Source organism: Rhinichthys klamathensis, unplaced genomic scaffold (genome assembly GCF_029890125.1).
Source record: "Rhinichthys klamathensis goyatoka isolate OS25496 unplaced genomic scaffold, OSU_Roscu_1.1 h1tg000186l_1, whole genome shotgun sequence".
Lineage (NCBI taxonomy): Eukaryota > Metazoa > Chordata > Actinopteri > Cypriniformes > Leuciscidae > Rhinichthys > Rhinichthys klamathensis.
Genome location: NW_026606714.1, coordinates 1,602,216 through 1,620,838, shown reverse-complemented (window position 1 = coordinate 1,620,838; position 18,623 = coordinate 1,602,216). Strand labels below are relative to the sequence as shown.

Below are 18,623 nucleotides of genomic sequence, written 5' to 3'. Positions count from 1 at the left end.
TGTTGCTGAGCCTGTTCACCACAAGAGTGACAGTTCATATGTCTTTCCTGCAGAGATTATAGCAAATATGTACCACAAAGAATATCTCACAGTCCTATCAAGGTAAAGAAGGAGAAATGGAATTAAAAAAACACAAGACACTTATTTCAGCACTCACGGCTCTTTGTTAGAATCGTCTATAGATGCTTTACATGTATACAGTGCAAATGCACAAGAGCACAATATACACCATTCAGTTATTCAGGTTTGTTACAGTGAATATAGACATTTTGTGTAAGTATGCTTGACTTCATGGTCCTTTAGACAGGGCTTGTTTGGACTCTGTATGCTGTCGGTCTTTGGAATAGATGATAATTATGACCTTAAGCCATGGGAAGAAGGCCAGGCATTTCAGAGGTCAGAACATCCACAGATTCAGAGAGGTCCGGTGATTCATACTCCACAAGAGCCTCAGGTGTTCTGATGATCATTTGGCTGAAATGTCCTCTCAAAACGGCCTTCACTGGTCTTTGTCTCCTCTCCTCTCTTCTCTCTCTCTCTTTTTAAATACTTGTGTGGTTGCTTGTGTATGGGTGATCCAATGGCATGAACATTTTAGGCCTATATGACTACCTTGACTATTTTGCCCTTTTTTTATGTCTTTTCTTTTTTTTTCTAAAATGATATGAACATCAAATGGAAAACTCTAAGTCCTGAGAGGATTTTGGTGCTGCGATGCTGAACACACTGTGGCATTTTTAGCTCAACATTGACCAGTCATCCATTGACATGGCTTTCATACAAAACTATCATACACACTCTAGTATCTAATCAATACAAAATTAAAATGCAACGGTAACACTTAATGTTGTTTAGACATAACCACACAAATATTGATTCTATCCATATAATTTTCTCAGATTTTTTTTCTCTCAAAATGTCCCAGTCCATTTAAACTTCTCCTTAATTCTGTTTGAATTTATTTTGCATCCCTTTTTAATCTATACATTTTTTTTAAATGCAGAGAATTGAATTGGGCACATAAAAATCACATAAAGACACATTTTTTTTGTTCTTTTTTGTTCAACTGATATAATCATAATAATTTCTCAGTGCGACTCAATAGAGCACCCCTAGTGTCGGGGAGATTTATCTCTATAGGTTAGTAGTACAGTATGCACAAGCTTTGATCGTAGCCTCTCATGGTCTTCTCTTCTTTCTTCTGCAAGTCCATAAGCCCCAACTGAAAAGACTCATCCATCCACTAACCATTCATTGGTCCACTTTGCTCTCCTTGATTCACTTTTCAAAATCATTTTCTTGATTTATTGGCTCTTCCTGGCTGCGTTGGATTTGGTCTTTGTGATGTAGGCTTCGAAGAAGAACTGACAGAAGAGCACAAAGTAGCTGAGGTACATGAGGGACGACCACACAATGTTCTGCACATGGGACGGGCACTCTTGGCCTTGCTGCATCCACGAATACACCAGGTAGTTGACCACGCAGCCCATCACCATTTGGGTGATCTGCGTCAGGGTGATGAACATGGCGAACTTGCGAGAGATTTTGAAGCCGGCGGCCCGAAGAGCGTAGTAAGAATACATGACGGCATGCACCAGATAGTTCATGGTCATGAACCAGCCCCCGCCGGCCACCATGTCCTTGTAGGAGTACCATGAGTAGAGCAACACTGTGATGTGATGATACCAGTGCAGGAAGATCAGCTTTTGCTTGCGTAAAACAATGAATAGTGTGTCTCCTGAAAGTATAAGAGCAAGAGACTGATTGTGAGAGAGAAACGAAAATGCTGGTTACTGTGAAACTATTGGCTGTCTCGGATATGCTATCTTGTTATTTTTGTGTTATTGATAATAGCAAGTAGAGATTAAGATATTCAATTAAACTTGCATGTTCTAGATCTTGTATATCTAATCAGGGCAAAGTGTTCCAATGCATTCACTAGACAAAACAAGTTTTATTTGGCCAATGTAGCAGTTCAAACTGTGAAAACACCACTGTGCAATGGTCAAAATGAAGCATTAAAACATTTTAAGTTGCACATTAGGTCGGTTTTTCTGCTGTTGTAGAGAAACATATTTGAAAACCCACCACCTGCATGCACCGACATAAAGACACTCACAGACATGACCTTACTTGGAAAATCCTATAGGATTTATGTATTTGAAACATTGTAATCGATAGAGTGTTGGTTATATTAAGTCTCTAAGTGCCATCTTAACTTGTTTGGCTTCATACTGTCAGAAGTTCATATTTTGAGACACACAACACACTGGTCTTTTTTCATTACCACCATTGTACTGGTGAATCCAAGGCCGAGATAGACCTAGTCATATTTTCTTGTCTTTAAAACAGTGTCTTCACCAGACATGATGGTTGTCGCGCCACACTTGATAAGCTGTCTACACTGGAAGTGTCAAAAATAAAAAAGGGTTCTATTTGCTTTTGTCGTGTCCCGCCACTCAAGTCTGGTGTAGACACTTTGTTTGGGTAGTTGTGACGTTTGAAATAGATTCGTCGTCTGCTTTACGTTTACCTGGCACTGGCAGTTCTTTCAGAAATTTGTCCATGCTTCGTGCAGAACTATTCATTGATATTTTTACACGTCTCAATTCTGACTCTTCAATCACGCCATCTAGTGGTATGTTATTCCATGAGAACTGCTACAAGTAATGAAAGACTGCTCAAGCGGGTACTGCGAGTCATCTTGTGGTAAAAAAAAAAAGTCAAATTAATATTTTGTGTTTAATTATTTACATATGTAGCAAGTAGCTACATAATAAGCAGCATCGTTTCACAGTGGGGTCCAATTTCAACCAATTAGGTCATTAAAGTTGCTGTGCAGAGAAACTATAAGTAAAGCCACATTGGCTCAACTAATGATGTGACATAAACTATTTTTTCATCCACATTTTTATGCGAATAGTGGGATTACGCTAAGATGCGCATATATAAAGCTTGTACAATTGCGCATATAAAGCTTGTACGCTCATTTGAGGCAGATTTTTTTTTTATTTGATAAGAAAATGTGCATAAACTATGATGGAAACACATTTAGCGAATATATTCCTGGATGCACAACAAAAAACTGATCTGCTTCAACTGGATAACTGGACTAACGTGCAGACCAATCACATTCCAAACCATCTAAAACATTGTTTTATTCAGTCTGAAAAGTCAAAGTCTGTCACCAAAAAAGCGCCAATGGGAGTGGAAAGTTCTGTGCGTGATCTACTAACAACGCGCAAATTAAAGGGGTCATATAATGCCATTTTTGTACAAGCTAATATGATTCTTTAGGGTCTAAATTAAAGTTTGTAATATACTTTAATTAAAAATTCTCATTAGTATTGTAAGAAAACAGTTATTTTACCTGGTCAAAAACAGCTCTGTTTTCAGCACGCCGTTTCAGTGCATATATGCCTTTAAATGATAATGAGCTTTGCTCACCCCGCCTCTCTGTTCTGTGCGTACACGTTTGTAACACAATAACCATAACGCGTTGTTCAGTATAAACGTGGGATTATGAATTATATTGAGAACGTCGTACATAGAAAACATGCCGTAATGTACCCTGAGTGTAAACCTTAGACGCATTCATCGTGAAGCGTTTAAGCGATTTGCAAAGATATAAATATTAATATAAAGGTTAATAAAACGTTCCACTCACTTCAGTTTTCTGGAGATTCAGCAGGAACACGAATAGTTGGTACTGATCCTTTATTCAGGAGCAGCTTCTTAGCAAAACCAGCTTTATACTGACCCTCCTCGTTTATAAAGCAGTCTGCTGAGAAATGATTCGCGCAAACATGAACGCATTGACGTTGCTCGTGGGGAATATTCCCTTCGAAAACAAAACTCAGCCACTGCGTCTTCAGCGGTTCGGATTTAGGAACATTAAAATGACTGCTGTGTTCGTTATTACACCCAAGAACAGAACACCACAATCGCTTAGACGCCATTCTGCTCATAGACAGTGCTCCAGCATATCAACAATGACCGTGCCGGTCCGCGCAGACTATGATTGACAGCTCGCTCACGAGCGAGGGCGGGTCTGTGTTGAGTGTGACGTCACACGGTCGAACGGCTCGATTTGAGGCAGGGGAAAACATATAAGGAGATTAAAACAAAAACACTGGATGGATTTTTATCATTATATGATGGTTGTGTACAGGCACTGCCAACACACATTTCAGTACAATCAACTTGAAAAAGTGCATGTACCATTATATGACCCCTTTAAAGAACAGACAAAGCCGGATCATTTCCATAATGACTAACGCAATCTACCAACAACAGCGCAAATTAGCATCTGGTTTAAGACATGCTTTTTTTGGGTGGTAAATAATGGCGGAAAAAAAATCAGTATATTAACTAGTGCAAACCTAAGTAAATCACCTTGCGTTTAAATACTCTCCTCCCATAAATTTTGCATCTGAAAGGGAAACTATTACAAATGCATATGCAATAAATCACGCCTTTTCAGCGGCAATTTTTCACTGCGTGTCTTTAGTAAATCCTGACAGTAGTTTTCTAACGCCAAAAAAAGAGGGTGTTTGCACCGGCGCAAGCTGTTAGTAAATTCGGGCCTTGGTTTCTAAACATTAGGTATTTGCCTCCAAACACAAGATCACATGACATCTTTTTTTTTTATTGTATTTCATCTACTCGCTCTGAGGCCCAAGCAATTTATTATGTACGAAAAGAGTGTCACAGGCTTCCCTGGTTCCAGCAACTTTTTAGTATTTTATTATTGATAGTTTATGCCAGTTTCCCAGGAAGTGAAGTTTTTTTCCTCTTGAACACATGGTATGGAAACGGTTTATACTTATATCAGAGAAGGCAAGCGCATGTTTTCAGTTGGTCAAAAGTCTATATATGTTGGTGTGTCTCCTGCTGTACATAACTGACTCATCACGGTTGGCCTGGCCCTTATTAGGGATGTTAAGGTCCTCACGTTGTCTTAGTGCTGTCTTTTTGTCTCTACAATGGGCCTGGTAGCCCACTAACCGCCAGGACATGGCAAACACAATAGGCCCAGGCAGGCGGAAAATAGAACCACTATCCCATATTTCTAGACTTGGGGTTATGCTGCAAGGTCCACGCTAACAAATTCTGTTACGCTTTCACAACCAATTATTTTCATGCAGATGAACACTAGGCTTCTCAGTAGTGCTTTGTCACTTGAGCAGGCTACATAGAAGAGGCAGAATGTATTTAACTAGAACCATTGATCTTTATTTCTCTGTTAAATGATTACAGTTGTTTAAATAGAGTTAAGGATTTGGTAATGTGGCTACAAGTGTTGCTGTGGTTATGTATTTGCATTAACTATTTTAGTATCAAATCCAACAGTGTGAGAATGAAGTCTAACTTTACAAAAGAAAAATTATGTAGCCTATTTACTATTGAATGATTTTTTTAGTCTATAGTTTTGCTTCAGATGAAGCCTTTATACAAATGGTCTAAATTCTGTTTACTATTGTCTTTTTAGGGCTACTTTACAGCAGGATTGAATCATTGAATTTTGCATCATTGAATCATTTTTCTGTTTATCCCTGTAAAGCTGCTTTGAAACAGTCTGTATTGTATAAAGCGATTGTATAAATAAAGGTGACTTGACTTTAAATATTTGAAATCGAAACACACATACACACACACACATACACCCCTACCCAAAAGAAACACACCCCTCCCTTCATCCCCCCCCAAAATAATGAACATGCTATGCAACGATAACAGTATGGATGAATCAGCTGTGATTCAACAACAACAGCAGCATATCTTGGTTCTGTGAAACATGGCAAAACCAATGTTACTTATCGAGCAGAAACAAAGCAAACTCGGTGTCTGTTTTCAGGCCTTCTCACACTCTAATATCTCTCCAGCGTTGAAAAGCTTTTTTAATATTAACGCAGGTCCTCTTGCCTTATCGTAACTCTTCTTTGCCTGATCGTAACCCTCTGTGGTAATATCTCAGCCATCTCTCTTTCAACAAATGTCCCGCTTTCTCACACTCTTTCCTTCCCCATCATGAGCGTATATGCCACTATTGCGGTGACCGGTCCGATCCACTTTTTTCCCTCCTATTTACACAGCCAGGACTAAGTGCAACATGATTTTTTCTTCAGCACACACAGACAGAACAGACATCTAGCAAATATTCACAAAATGGTTTGTTCCGTTGTTGATTTCAATTTTCAACTGCTTTTCTCAAAAATCGCTTACTGCACCTTTTAATCTTAACCTATAAAACTGAAATGAGACTTATTCATGTATAATCTCACCTAGTTCAGGTGCCTTGCTGAGGACAAAAGCATAGGCCCAGAACTTGCTGACTGGTCCGTTGTAGAAACTCTGATCGCACACTGACTGCTTTAGGCCTTTGGTCATCAAGATGTTCATCATGTAGCCTCCGGTTCTGATGGCACCAAATATACTGAAGAAGGAGGTGCAACAAACAAAAGAGACATTTAAAATCAAATACAATCGACTTTTTAAATAGTGTATATTACTTTATTTGACTGTTAGGACTCAGGGCATAGCATTACTAATAACAATGCTTTATTCAATGCTTTATGGCTGAGCAGTTACTTGGCACTCAGGTTCCAGTTTTAGGTTTCTTATAAAGCTGCCAATGGCTGGATCATGTGAAAAACCTGGAAGTGCGAGGTAGCCTGTGTCACCCCATTTCTACAGTAAATATAGTGCTGATCTTCACACATAGCAGAGTGTGTGATATGTTATATCATTGTGCCCTTTACTATATAATTTAGATATCAATACAAAATCATATATGCAGGCCTCTTATGTACCATAAATGCAGGTCTTTATGAAGTAACTTGGAACGAGGAAGTGGCTTGTTTTTCTGCCTATAATGAACACCATTAATCTGCTAAAACATGAAACAATTTATGAATACACAGTATTCACTGCAGTGTTGTATTGTAACGTGCAAAGCGACATCATTTAAAAAAAGAAAAAAAAAGAAAGAAAAAAAAGTCCATATCACATAAATGTGAATTGTCTTTCCATGTTGACTGTTTTTTTTAAACTATAATTTGTTAGCAAAATTGAGAAAATGACAAAGGAAGGAGGTCTCAAACTTTGCTTTCATCTTGTACTGCCATTGCATTATGACGTTTGATTTAATGTGCAGTGAAATCTTTGTAGTGTCTGTGGTGTAAAAATATCACTCAACTGTCTGTGATAGTAATGACCTACACATTTCTAATTTACAGCAATATGTTTGAAGTAAGAAAATATGTTTTAGCATTAACAGGTGCTGTAGGCAAATGGATAGATGCATGTAATGTATGTATGTCAAATACACACACTCAAACATTTGCATGTAAGACACATGACCCATTTACCAATAGACATATTTACCTGAAGGCTGCAAGTGTTAAAGACCATAGTACTAAAGGTTTCCTCAACTCAAACTTCTCCCTTTGTTTCATTAAATGCCGCCCACCAAGTATGCAGGCAGCGTAAAGCGCAGAGAAGAGGAAGGACTTCTTCCTGTAAGGAGGGAGATGATAATAAAATTAGTATAGTCCAAGAAAACTCAAGTATCCATCCACAACAACCTTCAGTGTGTATATCTGCTTAATCAACTAGCTTTTCAAAAACTTTTCAAAGTCAGACTATATCAGTATCTTTATTATTTTGCTGATTAATTTTTAGAACACCAGAACCAATTATAAATCCTATATGGCATATGCAAGTGCTCATTTAACAGATGCTTTTTTCCAAACTAAATATTCATATGTATGTACAAAGTTTTTATGGAAACTGTGATACATTTTTTTTCAGGATACTTTGATAAATAGAAAGTAGCATTTATTTTAAATGGTGGTCATTTATAATGACACTTTTGATCAATTTAATGCATCCTTGCTGAATAAAAGTATTAATTTCTTTAAAAAATCACCCCAAACTTTTGAACGGTAGCATATTTTTAATGGCTCATATTTTAACTGAGAAAAACATTTCATTCACAAGCACTGCATTTTCTTTCAATTTGCATTTTGACACGTTGTGTCTGGTAACACACAAGCCTCATATTACATTGTCAAATTTGTAGACTTTGCATATGGTGAAAAGGCAAACTGGTCCTGTGACTTTTCTGACTATATTATAATGCAGTTATGTAGCTGTTAAAAAAAAACAAGAGAACAGCCAGAGGTTTTTTTTTTCTAACTCGCAATTCCAGTCTTAAAACATTTGCATACCGGTCTATATTGTGTACAGGTTTTGATATTATGCTTTTTCTTTTTTTATAAATATCACATTAAATCCTGATGTAATGCATTTGGCTCAGCAACTTTGTCCAAATGCATCAAACATTACATAAATATGTAATTGTTTCTATATTCATCACTTATCTTGCCAAAATGAAATAAACTGTTGTTGGAGCTTTTTATCACAAACAGCTTATTGGGCTTATTTTGACAGCTTGTGTTGCTTTTAGGAGCTCATATTATCTGGCAGTGCTGTACTGCATTATCTGGAATCTGGAGATATCCACAGTGCCGTCTAATTCATTTTTGAGGGCATTTTGATCCCCCTAAAACGGATTTACAATAATTTTGCTTCCATAACGCCCCATCCATGCCTTTTGAATGCCGAGGAAATTGCAATTGAAAGAAATTTCAATTTCACTGTGTTCTGGTGACACGGTTAGGAAACGTCTGTATATAAAGTAACTCCATTAAAAACATAAATAACGATAAGGGTACTAACATCACTATATTAAACTTCCAATACCAACATGAGAGCAATTTCATGGTTCTGTGCTAATTTTGATACCATGCTCACAAATTAAATTGAAACAATGGCATAGTAATAACTCAATTGTTCTATTGCTTGTAATTTCTTTTTGTTAAAGTACTTTGTTTTTAACACTAGTATCAAGTAAATATCAAATGAATCAACTTAAATTGTTGGGTAAATAGTCTGATATCTCATTTGATGCTGTTAAAGCAAAAACTGGCCTTTAATTAAAACGAACTGCGTTTCTTTTCACATCCCTATTGAAACATAAGCTTTAATTAATAATGACAGTATTTATTTTCAGTTAATGGCAGAAGTCCGCCAGATGGGAGCTTTGCCAGTCCAGCATCCAGCTGGCATTATGGGCCAAAACTAGGGCACGTCTTTCCCTGCCAGTATCATCTCCTGTGTGACTCTGTTCTCTTTCCAAGAAGCCAAATAGGTAAACGGGGAACCCTAGAGGTTCTTCTGGGTTTTAATCACCCATTGGATAACGCCTCAGACAATTCTTCTATACATAAATATTCAAATGATACACTGAATTAAGTCAAAATATAATGGAATATATAGTTCTAAGTGTCTTTGTACTGTTGTAATTTCTTCTTATTTTGTTACACATGACCTCTATAGGCTTGGGTGTAGGTTGTGAAAGCACAATGGGCATCATTTTATTTTTCTGTCTAGTGGATGTGAGAAACACTGACCTCACTCTGCTTATAACAGTGAGTCCATTCAATGTATACAGCCCCCTCCAACCTTGACTTGTCATTGCTTTGTTCTTTGTGTACAAAGGGAGACTGCAGCAGTATGCACATATATTATAGGACCGATTTATCAGTTATTAGAAGATTGAACTCTTGTTACTGGCTGCTATTTAGTTAAATGCACTGGTTATTGACACATTTCTTCACAGTGCCAGCTAGCAAGAAGCTTGTACTTGAGAAAACTGCTTCTGCTAATCCATTACAAACTTCTGTTTGCATGTCATTATGCATTCATTACGTTAGACACAGCTAGGGCTGGGTGACATAGCCAAAAAAAAAGATATTCAATATTTAAAAGGTTTTTGTTTTCAGTCAGAGGGACAATCATTTTGACTTTGACCAAACAGCCATTGTAGCCAATTAGATAGCTGTTTATTGCAATAAAATCTAGTTAAAAGCTTCTTGACATAATGAATTTTTTTTAATAAGAAGAAGAATATTTAATAATTTTCATTTATATTTTTTATGTGCATCCATATAACAATAAACTGCAATATTTACCTACACTACCCTTTTAAACATTTGTGGATTAAAAAAAAAAAAGGACGTCTCTTAGGCTGACCAAGGCTCCCTTTTTTTCGATCAAAAATACTATAAAATAATAACTATAACAGTTTTATTTTATTAGAATTTTTTTTGCATATTTTAATTTATTGCTGTGCTATCATTATCAATGTTAAAAACACTTGTGCTGCTTAATACTTTTGTGGGAACCGTCATAGATTTTTTTTCAGGATTCTTTGATAAATAGAACGTTCAGTTCTAATATTTTACAGTTCAGGTCAAAAACATTTTTGGAACATTATAAATGTTCCTTTTAAAAGTACTATCACTTTTGATCAATTTAATGTGTCCTTGCTGAAATAAGTTTTTTTTTTTTTTTTTTATGTAGTGTACATGTATTTTTATTAAGTCATATGGGGACTTCTGAATGATGAACCACTGAATCAGAGTTTTGAACCGATTCACTAAAATTAAACAAACTTATGGGTAACACCCTGTTTTTACTGAAGTTTATGGTATTAAAACATCTGTGAGACAATTCAGACAATTGATGTCTAATGACGTAATATTTAGGGAACTTATTTGTCAAATAAAAGGTGCATCACATCATTGTGATCACAATATAGCTTAATTCTATGTCTAATGATGTAATATTTAGGGAACTTATTTGTCAAATAAAAGGTGCATCACATCATTGTGATCACAATATAGCTTAATTCTATATATCCAGCAAAATAATATTTCCAGTATACAATATATTGTCCAGCCCTAAGATGCAGCAAAGACATGAATAAAGGTTATTTATTTAAAACTGGATGTTCAGATGGGTTACTGAGCTGTGCTGCAGTGAATGACAAAACAACATCACTCCCTTTTTTATTAGCAACATATCAGGAGACCTGTTTTGGGGAGAACTTCAAATATCCTGCTAGAGGAGTGAGCGAGTGAGTTATATGCCATACGGCTGCAGTAAAACCCTGCCTTAGTACTGACCATCCAATGGAGATGCGATAGACTATTCCCATCAGGCCTTGTTACTGTCAAAAAAAAAAAAGAGAAGAAAAAAGCAGAGCTCTAGCAGCTTCCATATAATGCACCGAAAATGATACAGAAAAGGTTGTAGAAGAGGAACCACACATATTTTATATCAGCAGAACAGATTCAGGTCTTGCGTCATCAACGCACAGTAAGTAGGTCTATTTATTGCAAGACCATCAATTCTTTGAAAAACTTCATCTGTGTTTTTGTCTATGCTCTCATTTTTCCCGCTGAGAGCATCAGACCTGCAGTGGACAAAGACTGATGGTGAAGTTACTTGCAAGGGATCACATCTGGCCCAAGCTGTTTGCGCTAGAAGTGCTTCCCAAGTCATTTAGAGCTACTAAATAAACTGAATCTGCAGCCTAATAGCAGTTTTAGACTAATGACGATAGCAGAATCTATTCTGCTAGATGCAGTGATTTTTAACCGAACGCAGCACAACGCTGGGCAAGTGCAGGATGGTATAGAATTCAAGCACAGAATATATTTTCTGTCAGAGCAAAACCTTGACGTCATGAGGACATGCAAAAAAAATGTATTCCATGTTAAGCTGCAAAATATAGATGCATAGTGAAATACTACTTTTTTTTTTTACAGTTTTCTGTCTAACACTCTGGGTGCGATAACATGCTTAAGACTAAACAAACCAACGGCTGATGTTATAAGTTTTGACATGGTGGAAAGGGCTTTAGCCAGAGGTATTTGTTTTTCTCCACTACCCTTTCTAAAACATCAAATGCAATCCCTTCTTCTGGGTTACTTGCGGTGAAAATAGAAACAAGGTGACTGCTCTTTCAGAGGTCAAATTTTGAAATTAATTTTTTTAGTGTGTGTGTGCTCTGAGATGAGCTTTTTTAGACTTTGAAGGTTGCAGGAAAAGCAAATCTACTTTATAAAGATAATCTATCAAGGCCAGTGGCGGTGTTTTTCGGAGACGGCATCTCACAATGTGGTGTAGTAAAGTGGCTGTCTGTATTTATAAGATTGTATTAAGTAGCATTTATTGTAGGGGACATCAGTTTGATGGTGCCAGGAAACTCTCTATTATCTGTCACTATTATGTAAACCTGGCAGTCCGTGTGGAATTCAGTCCACTTTTATTTATCCACAGTGTTTCTGTGCCTCCTGTCTGCTTGTCTTTTGAGAGACTGACTCTTACAATGAGATCTCATTAAAGAAACCTTTGGGCAGTGCAGTATAGTGAGGATAGAGGATAAAAATACTCCCAGATTAGAGATGACCTGTGGCAATCTTCACAACCTAAGGCTAATTCTCTCTGGTCAACCCAGACCAACACTAAACATGGCTCAATGCACACGCTATGGCAGCTCTGTCTTATTGATCTTTGCTGAGAATTGTTTTGCCAATAATAAAAAAAAAATATATATATATAATATATTTATATATTATATAAAATAATTTTTTTTTTTATAATTGTATAAGAACAGATGCCAATTTGGCTGTCTAGTATGACTCAGCACTGTCAAATATTAATGAACTAATTTTACATGTCATGCTTTACATAACACCTACATGGCCTGTAAAACACATGCACACACTTTTACTGCAACATACAATGAATTTATGAGCACTGACGTGGCCGTTGAAATGCAGTAGTTAGTACTTGGAGTAAGTTGGAGTAAGAGAATTTGAAATATACTTCCAATAAATGGGCCTCTTGAAAATATCTAGCATTTTTCCCCCCGTGTTTTTTAAAAGGTTTTCTGTACCCTGTACTGTTGTTCATGAGGTACTCGAAATAATAAAAAAATCTCTCTAATTTTAACAGCCTTTGTTACCTATAAAAAAAACAGGATGCATTGAACATTTGAGGTGATAATTATATCCAAATCTATAATCAAATCATACTTGAAGATCTTTTCTTCACAGAACTTCAGGAAAGTCTGTGCTGAAGCAACTGTGCTTGCCTTGCATAAATAAATAATGCGAAAATTGTTTATCAGAGCTGACATTTCTGTTTCCCTGATCATCAGGAAGATGTACGAATGGATCCTGTGGTGTTGCAGTCATTAATCACAGAACGGAACGTGGGATTATTAAAGAAGAGACGTGCCTAGCAGCTTCTTTTCAAATCCAAACGGGATGGGTTCTGAAAAATGCTTTTCAAGCAAATGTTTACACTCTTTATCTATGCATTTCCCTCGAATGCAAAAGAAGCAATTATACAATGTGAATTACCAAGATGATCTATAGTCTTAAAAATGCTGAGTTACAGTACAGCTAATTAGTATTTAACCCCTTTGTTCATCCCCTCACTCGGCCGAATGACTTTTGTGCAAACAACCAAAGTCTTTGCCAAAGTATATAAGGGTTTTGGGACTAAATGCTATTTAAAGGGATAGTTCACCCAAATTTTTTAATTTTGTCCTCACTTAACCGCAAGTTGTTCCAAACCTGTATAAGTTTCTTTCTTCTGTTGAACACAAGAGTATATATTTGGTAAAGAATGTTGGTAATCAAACAGTTGATGGTAGCCATTGACTTCCATAGTATTTTTTTTCCTACTATGTAAGTCAATGGCTACCGCCAACTGTCTGGTTACCAACATTTTTTTAAATATCTTCCTTTGTGTTTAACAGAAGAAAGAAACTCATACAGGTTTGGAACAACATGAGGGTGAGTAAGTGATGACAAAATCTTTATTTTCAGGTGATCTATCCATTTAACTCAGTTCCTACATCCCTGCATCTGGCCAGATCTGGCTCATTTTGGACATGACATGAGCCTTCATTCACCTGTGTTGCAATGCAAACATCATCTGCCTTCCCTTATAGTGCAGTGAAAGATTCTAGTCCAGTTCTTCTAGTCTAGTCTGACCAGGGGTGCCCCGGTAACATTTTCCTGATAAATTATTGTTTGATGAGGTAGGTAATGTAACTCTGAGAAAGTACATTAATGTAGAAATATAGCATGTGAAATTACATTACAAAGGGATGAATGTCTTTTATATTAGTCTAAAGCCAATGATCTGGTAGTTTAGTACCCTGATAAATTGATAGGAAGCATAAATAAAAATGGCCACGGGATGTTTCACTGTTTCCTAACAGTTCTGGCCACGGGATGAATAAACCTCAAAGTTGGAACAGTAAAAAAAAAACTAGATAGGCCTAATAACGGCAAGGGCCATTATCATTATCTTACTCATAAAGTGACTACAAGTAAGTATTGTGACATGGAAATTGTGACTGTTTTAAGTTACCTAAACACCAGGAAAGAAGCATGATTTTAAAGCCTGTGTTGAATTGATATTAATGACTTGTGCTGCATGATTGAATGGGTTGTCAGATGCCTATCTATGTATGTATAGGAGTATGCATTGTTGGTGTTTATTTTTACAGTGATAGTTTACCCCAAACTTACTCTGTGGAACACAAAAGGGGATGTCAGGTAGAATGACAGTTACCATTCAGCATTACTGCATCTTTTTAGATACAATGAAAGTGAATGGTGACTCAGGTTGTCAATCTGCCTAAAATCATATTTGGTCTTCTATTGAAGACAATAAGCATAGTAAAGAGTTTTAAAAAAGGGTTTAGAATAAATAATTAAATAATTATAATGTTTAAGTGAACTATCCCTTTAAATCTGCATTTCAGCGTTGTACAGTCATAAACACCATTTCCTTCGCATTTAATTTTTAAGTACGGACAGGAAACCGACAGGCTGAAGTGATCAACAAAACAAAATTAAGCACATTACAACTAAAAACGTACTTTAAAGACAGTCGGTGTTGCTCTCCACACAGGAGGGGTACAAGATGACAGATGTGATGCAAGCATCCCCGAGAACTCGGCACAGTGACGCGGAAACATGATTGGTCAGATTTGTGTCAGCAGACATCAACATCCACATCTCATTGGTTGCTATGAATTATTAACCACCAGCACTTATCCGTCTCCAAACGCGCTACAGAATTACAAAAGCGTGACATTGATGCAGCGAGTAATCGTGTCGACGTTACCATGTGTCAGACACTATTAACAAGCAGCACAATTTCTCACGAGAGAAACGTGCCAAATGTGCAATAAACAGCGATGATTTCTGCCATTAACAATAGAATCAAGCTTACGTATGGAGCAGGGAATCTAATAACGCGTCACTTGCATGTCTGTTATTCAAATGATTACCTGTATTATGGCGTTTCCATTTGCTACAGACATTGTGGGCTAGGCTAGGCTTTGAGTTTGTGCTAGTGATGGGAAGTCATACTCGTTTTCGCGAATCGGTTCTTTTGAACAGTTCGTTTAAGAGAACCGGTTCAAAACTAGTATTTACGTCATGGCGTGATTGTCACCTCATGGTCCCTGACATAACATATTATAATGTTAGCCTACAATAAAGTCATATTCATGTATGTTTATTACGTTTCTTAATTATGTTTTAGGCTTATATGGTGCTCATTGTAATTCTTAAGTTTATTAAAACCAATTCATAAAATCAACTCGTCAACACATTTTGTTGTATTTGTAACATTTTAAAGCTTTAAAAAAAGACTATGTCGTTCCGTTAGTCAAATAATTCACTCGAAATCAGTTTTTGGCAATTACAAATCGGACATATTGAAAGGAACCGACTCACGGATTAATGAATCGTTTAGTTGTTAACCTCTCGGATGAATCCCGTCCGATTCGTGAGCATTTTCCAGACCGTTTTTGTCAACCGCTTCATTTGGAAAGATCCGAATCTAAAGAACGATTATTTCACGAATCGGACATCGCTACTTCTAGCAAGCTATTTAATATAGGGGTACGACTGATTTGAAACATACATTCAGTTTTGTTTACGGGAAGAAAAAAAATCGAATAAACGTTTGCGTGCAATCTGAACACGCGAGGCATCCTAGGATGAAAGTTCCAATTGTCACGAAAGGGCATAATCAGAGCACCACCTTGAAAAGGCTTTGCATCTGATTAGAGCAACGATGCTTCAAATATAGCATCGCTCATTACACGAAGAACATTGAGAGGTTGAATAGAACACGATGCTGAAACAATATTGATGAGTCTCGAGGGGAAATATCACACTGACTGTGCAAATACCGTGGTCTGGTTGGCAGCCCACCTGCCAGTGACTTTCAAGAGCCCCCCGTTTTAGAGCATTATGATTAATGCATGGTTGAAATATTTAATATGCTAGTCAGTCAGTGCAAAACAGGTACACGAGCTATCTGATGATACAGCTGGGTTTGTAGGCGTGATTATTATGGTCCAGAATATTTATCATGCAGCAGAGCTAGCTACTGTACCAGTTCTCTTGCATCCATCGAATGGCTTCATCTTCATTGAATTGCCTCTCGAATTCGTATTCTTGCAAAGCCAGCACCGACATGGTCTCTCGTCCTTTAAACGCTTACTGAAGAACGTTAGCCTCTTTGGCGACTAAATGAGTTGAGTTTCACGGATTTCCTAGCTATGTCTCGCAGGCTCAGCTCCAGCCTTGCCCTCGCATCGCTCTTGCCACCCCCAGCACATTGGTTGAGTTGTTCTCGAATGTCAGCCTATTTAACTCTCAGCCCGTGCCGGCATACGCCCTCCTCTCTTCTGAGGAAGAGGAGCGCAAGGTCCTAATGCCGCAGAACTGATGCATCCTCCGGAGCTGTCGTCATCTCAGACTGCGATGACCTTTGGCATATATTCATAAACGAGGCATTTTTCATCATTTTCAGTCGATGTTCAGACTCTAGGCTACACTTCTTATGTGTGAACATAGATCAACTGTCACTATATCAGCTTAACATGTATTTCTCATGTAAACAAAACCAATCCATCATTTACAGGTTCTTAAACCCGGTGACCTGGATTTTCTCTTTAAATATATATTTTTACATTCTTTAGTGATAGACAGGTAGGCCTAACTGTACCACTACTGTACCACTATTAAAAATAAAAATGTAGCTACTTGTATAAAAATAATAATATATATATTATATATATATAAATAAAGAAAATTCTATTTTATGCATGGATCTTCATTGGCCCAAGGGGTTAAAAACCAAATGACGTAGACTTGTATATTCATCTCACTTCACTTCACTTCATCTTCAATTCATCTCATCTCACTAGTTCTTTACAGTTTAAGATACATTTATCCTAGATTATAAGAAATTAAATGTTTAAAAAATATATATACACACTACCAGTCAGAGGTTTGGGCTCACTTAACAAAATATATTTGTCATGATCTTAAGCATTTAGATCAAATAGTTTTTAAGAATTAGTTTTGCTGACACAAATCAATTTGGCCTTCGTAATAAAATCCATTCTTGAATATTTAAGCAGTTTTTCTTGAATAAGTTGGTTGGACCAGATAGTGTTCAGCATGCATGGAAACTCCTAAAAACATATCGGGCACCTGATGAGATTTATACTTTATATATTTTAATAATCTAAAATATAAGAGTTTGATTTGTTTAGCATTTTTGGTCACTTCATCATTTCCATAATTCCATTTGTGGTGTTTGACTTAACTAATTCTAAAATGTTGAAAATGGTAATAATAGGCTAAAGAATAAGGCGTGTACAAATTTTCATTATTTGTTTTCCTAATTTATTAATGCATTCAGAAATATGTAAAGCATAAACCTATGACAATTATACAACACAGGCCTATATCTAAATTTCCCATTGCAAGAATGATTTCAGAAGCGTAGGAACTACTCGGTTGTGCCAGGCAAAGTTTTTATTCAACCCATGCAGGGTTATCAGACTATTATGTAATATGTACACTCCTGTACATTATGCTCACCAAGGCTGTATTTATGTGATGAGAAATACAGTAAAAACTGTAATATTGTGATTTATTTTTACAATTTAAAATAACTGTTTTCCATTTGAATATATTTAAATGTAATTTATTACTGTGACGGCAAAGCAGAATATTCAGCAGTCATTACTCCAGTCTTCAGTGTCACATGATCAGTCTTTTGAATATGCTGGTTTGATACTAATAAGAAAAGTGACTTGAGCACCACAGCTGATGAACAGGCATGCTGCTCAAATATGTTTGTTTATATTTTTGTAAACTTTGGTAAATATAAAGATAAAAAAACAGCATTTATTTGAAAAAGTATTTTTTGTTACATAAGTGTCTTTACTGTCACATTTGGTCAGTTTAATGCGTCCTTGCTGAATTAAGGTATTCATTTCTTTCAAAAAGTTGTACTGACCCCAAACTTTTGAACGGTAATGTATCATTGGTGGCATGAGGAATGCCGCTTTCTGCTGTCATGCCCTGCCTGCTATTAAGTTTGATTTCCAAATCAATAAGTATTGAGTATCATTCCTGATCACAAAACAATATTTGATGTTGACGGATGCTCATTCTTTTATTATTATTATTTTTTTTTTTGCCAAAAAGTCGAATTATTCTTCAGTTATTGGTGCCGGGAAACGGATAAGCAGGTGCAGGAGTACTCTAAAGGTAAAAGATCAGAGCCAACGCCCCTGCATGGAGGAGAAATGATTTCTTTGTCTGTTTTGGCGTGGAAGAAATCCACAGAAATGAACTAAATGGTTTCTTGGA

General features: G+C 36.6%; 1 protein-coding gene across 1 annotated transcript; it reads right to left on the bottom strand.

Annotated features, from left to right (window-relative positions):
- Nucleotides 1-640: 640 nt before the first annotated feature.
- On the bottom strand, nt 641-16,636 carry elovl6 (ELOVL fatty acid elongase 6). Its single transcript, XM_056261846.1, has 4 exons — nt 16,348-16,636; nt 7,387-7,518; nt 6,285-6,436; nt 641-1,738 (listed from the first exon to the last, which is right to left on the bottom strand). Exons 1-4 carry the CDS (start codon nt 16,428-16,430, stop codon nt 1,305-1,307), a joined length of 801 nt encoding a protein of 266 aa, XP_056117821.1. The 5' UTR covers nt 16,431-16,636; the 3' UTR covers nt 641-1,304.
- Between the last annotated feature and the right edge of the window lie 1,987 nt (nt 16,637-18,623).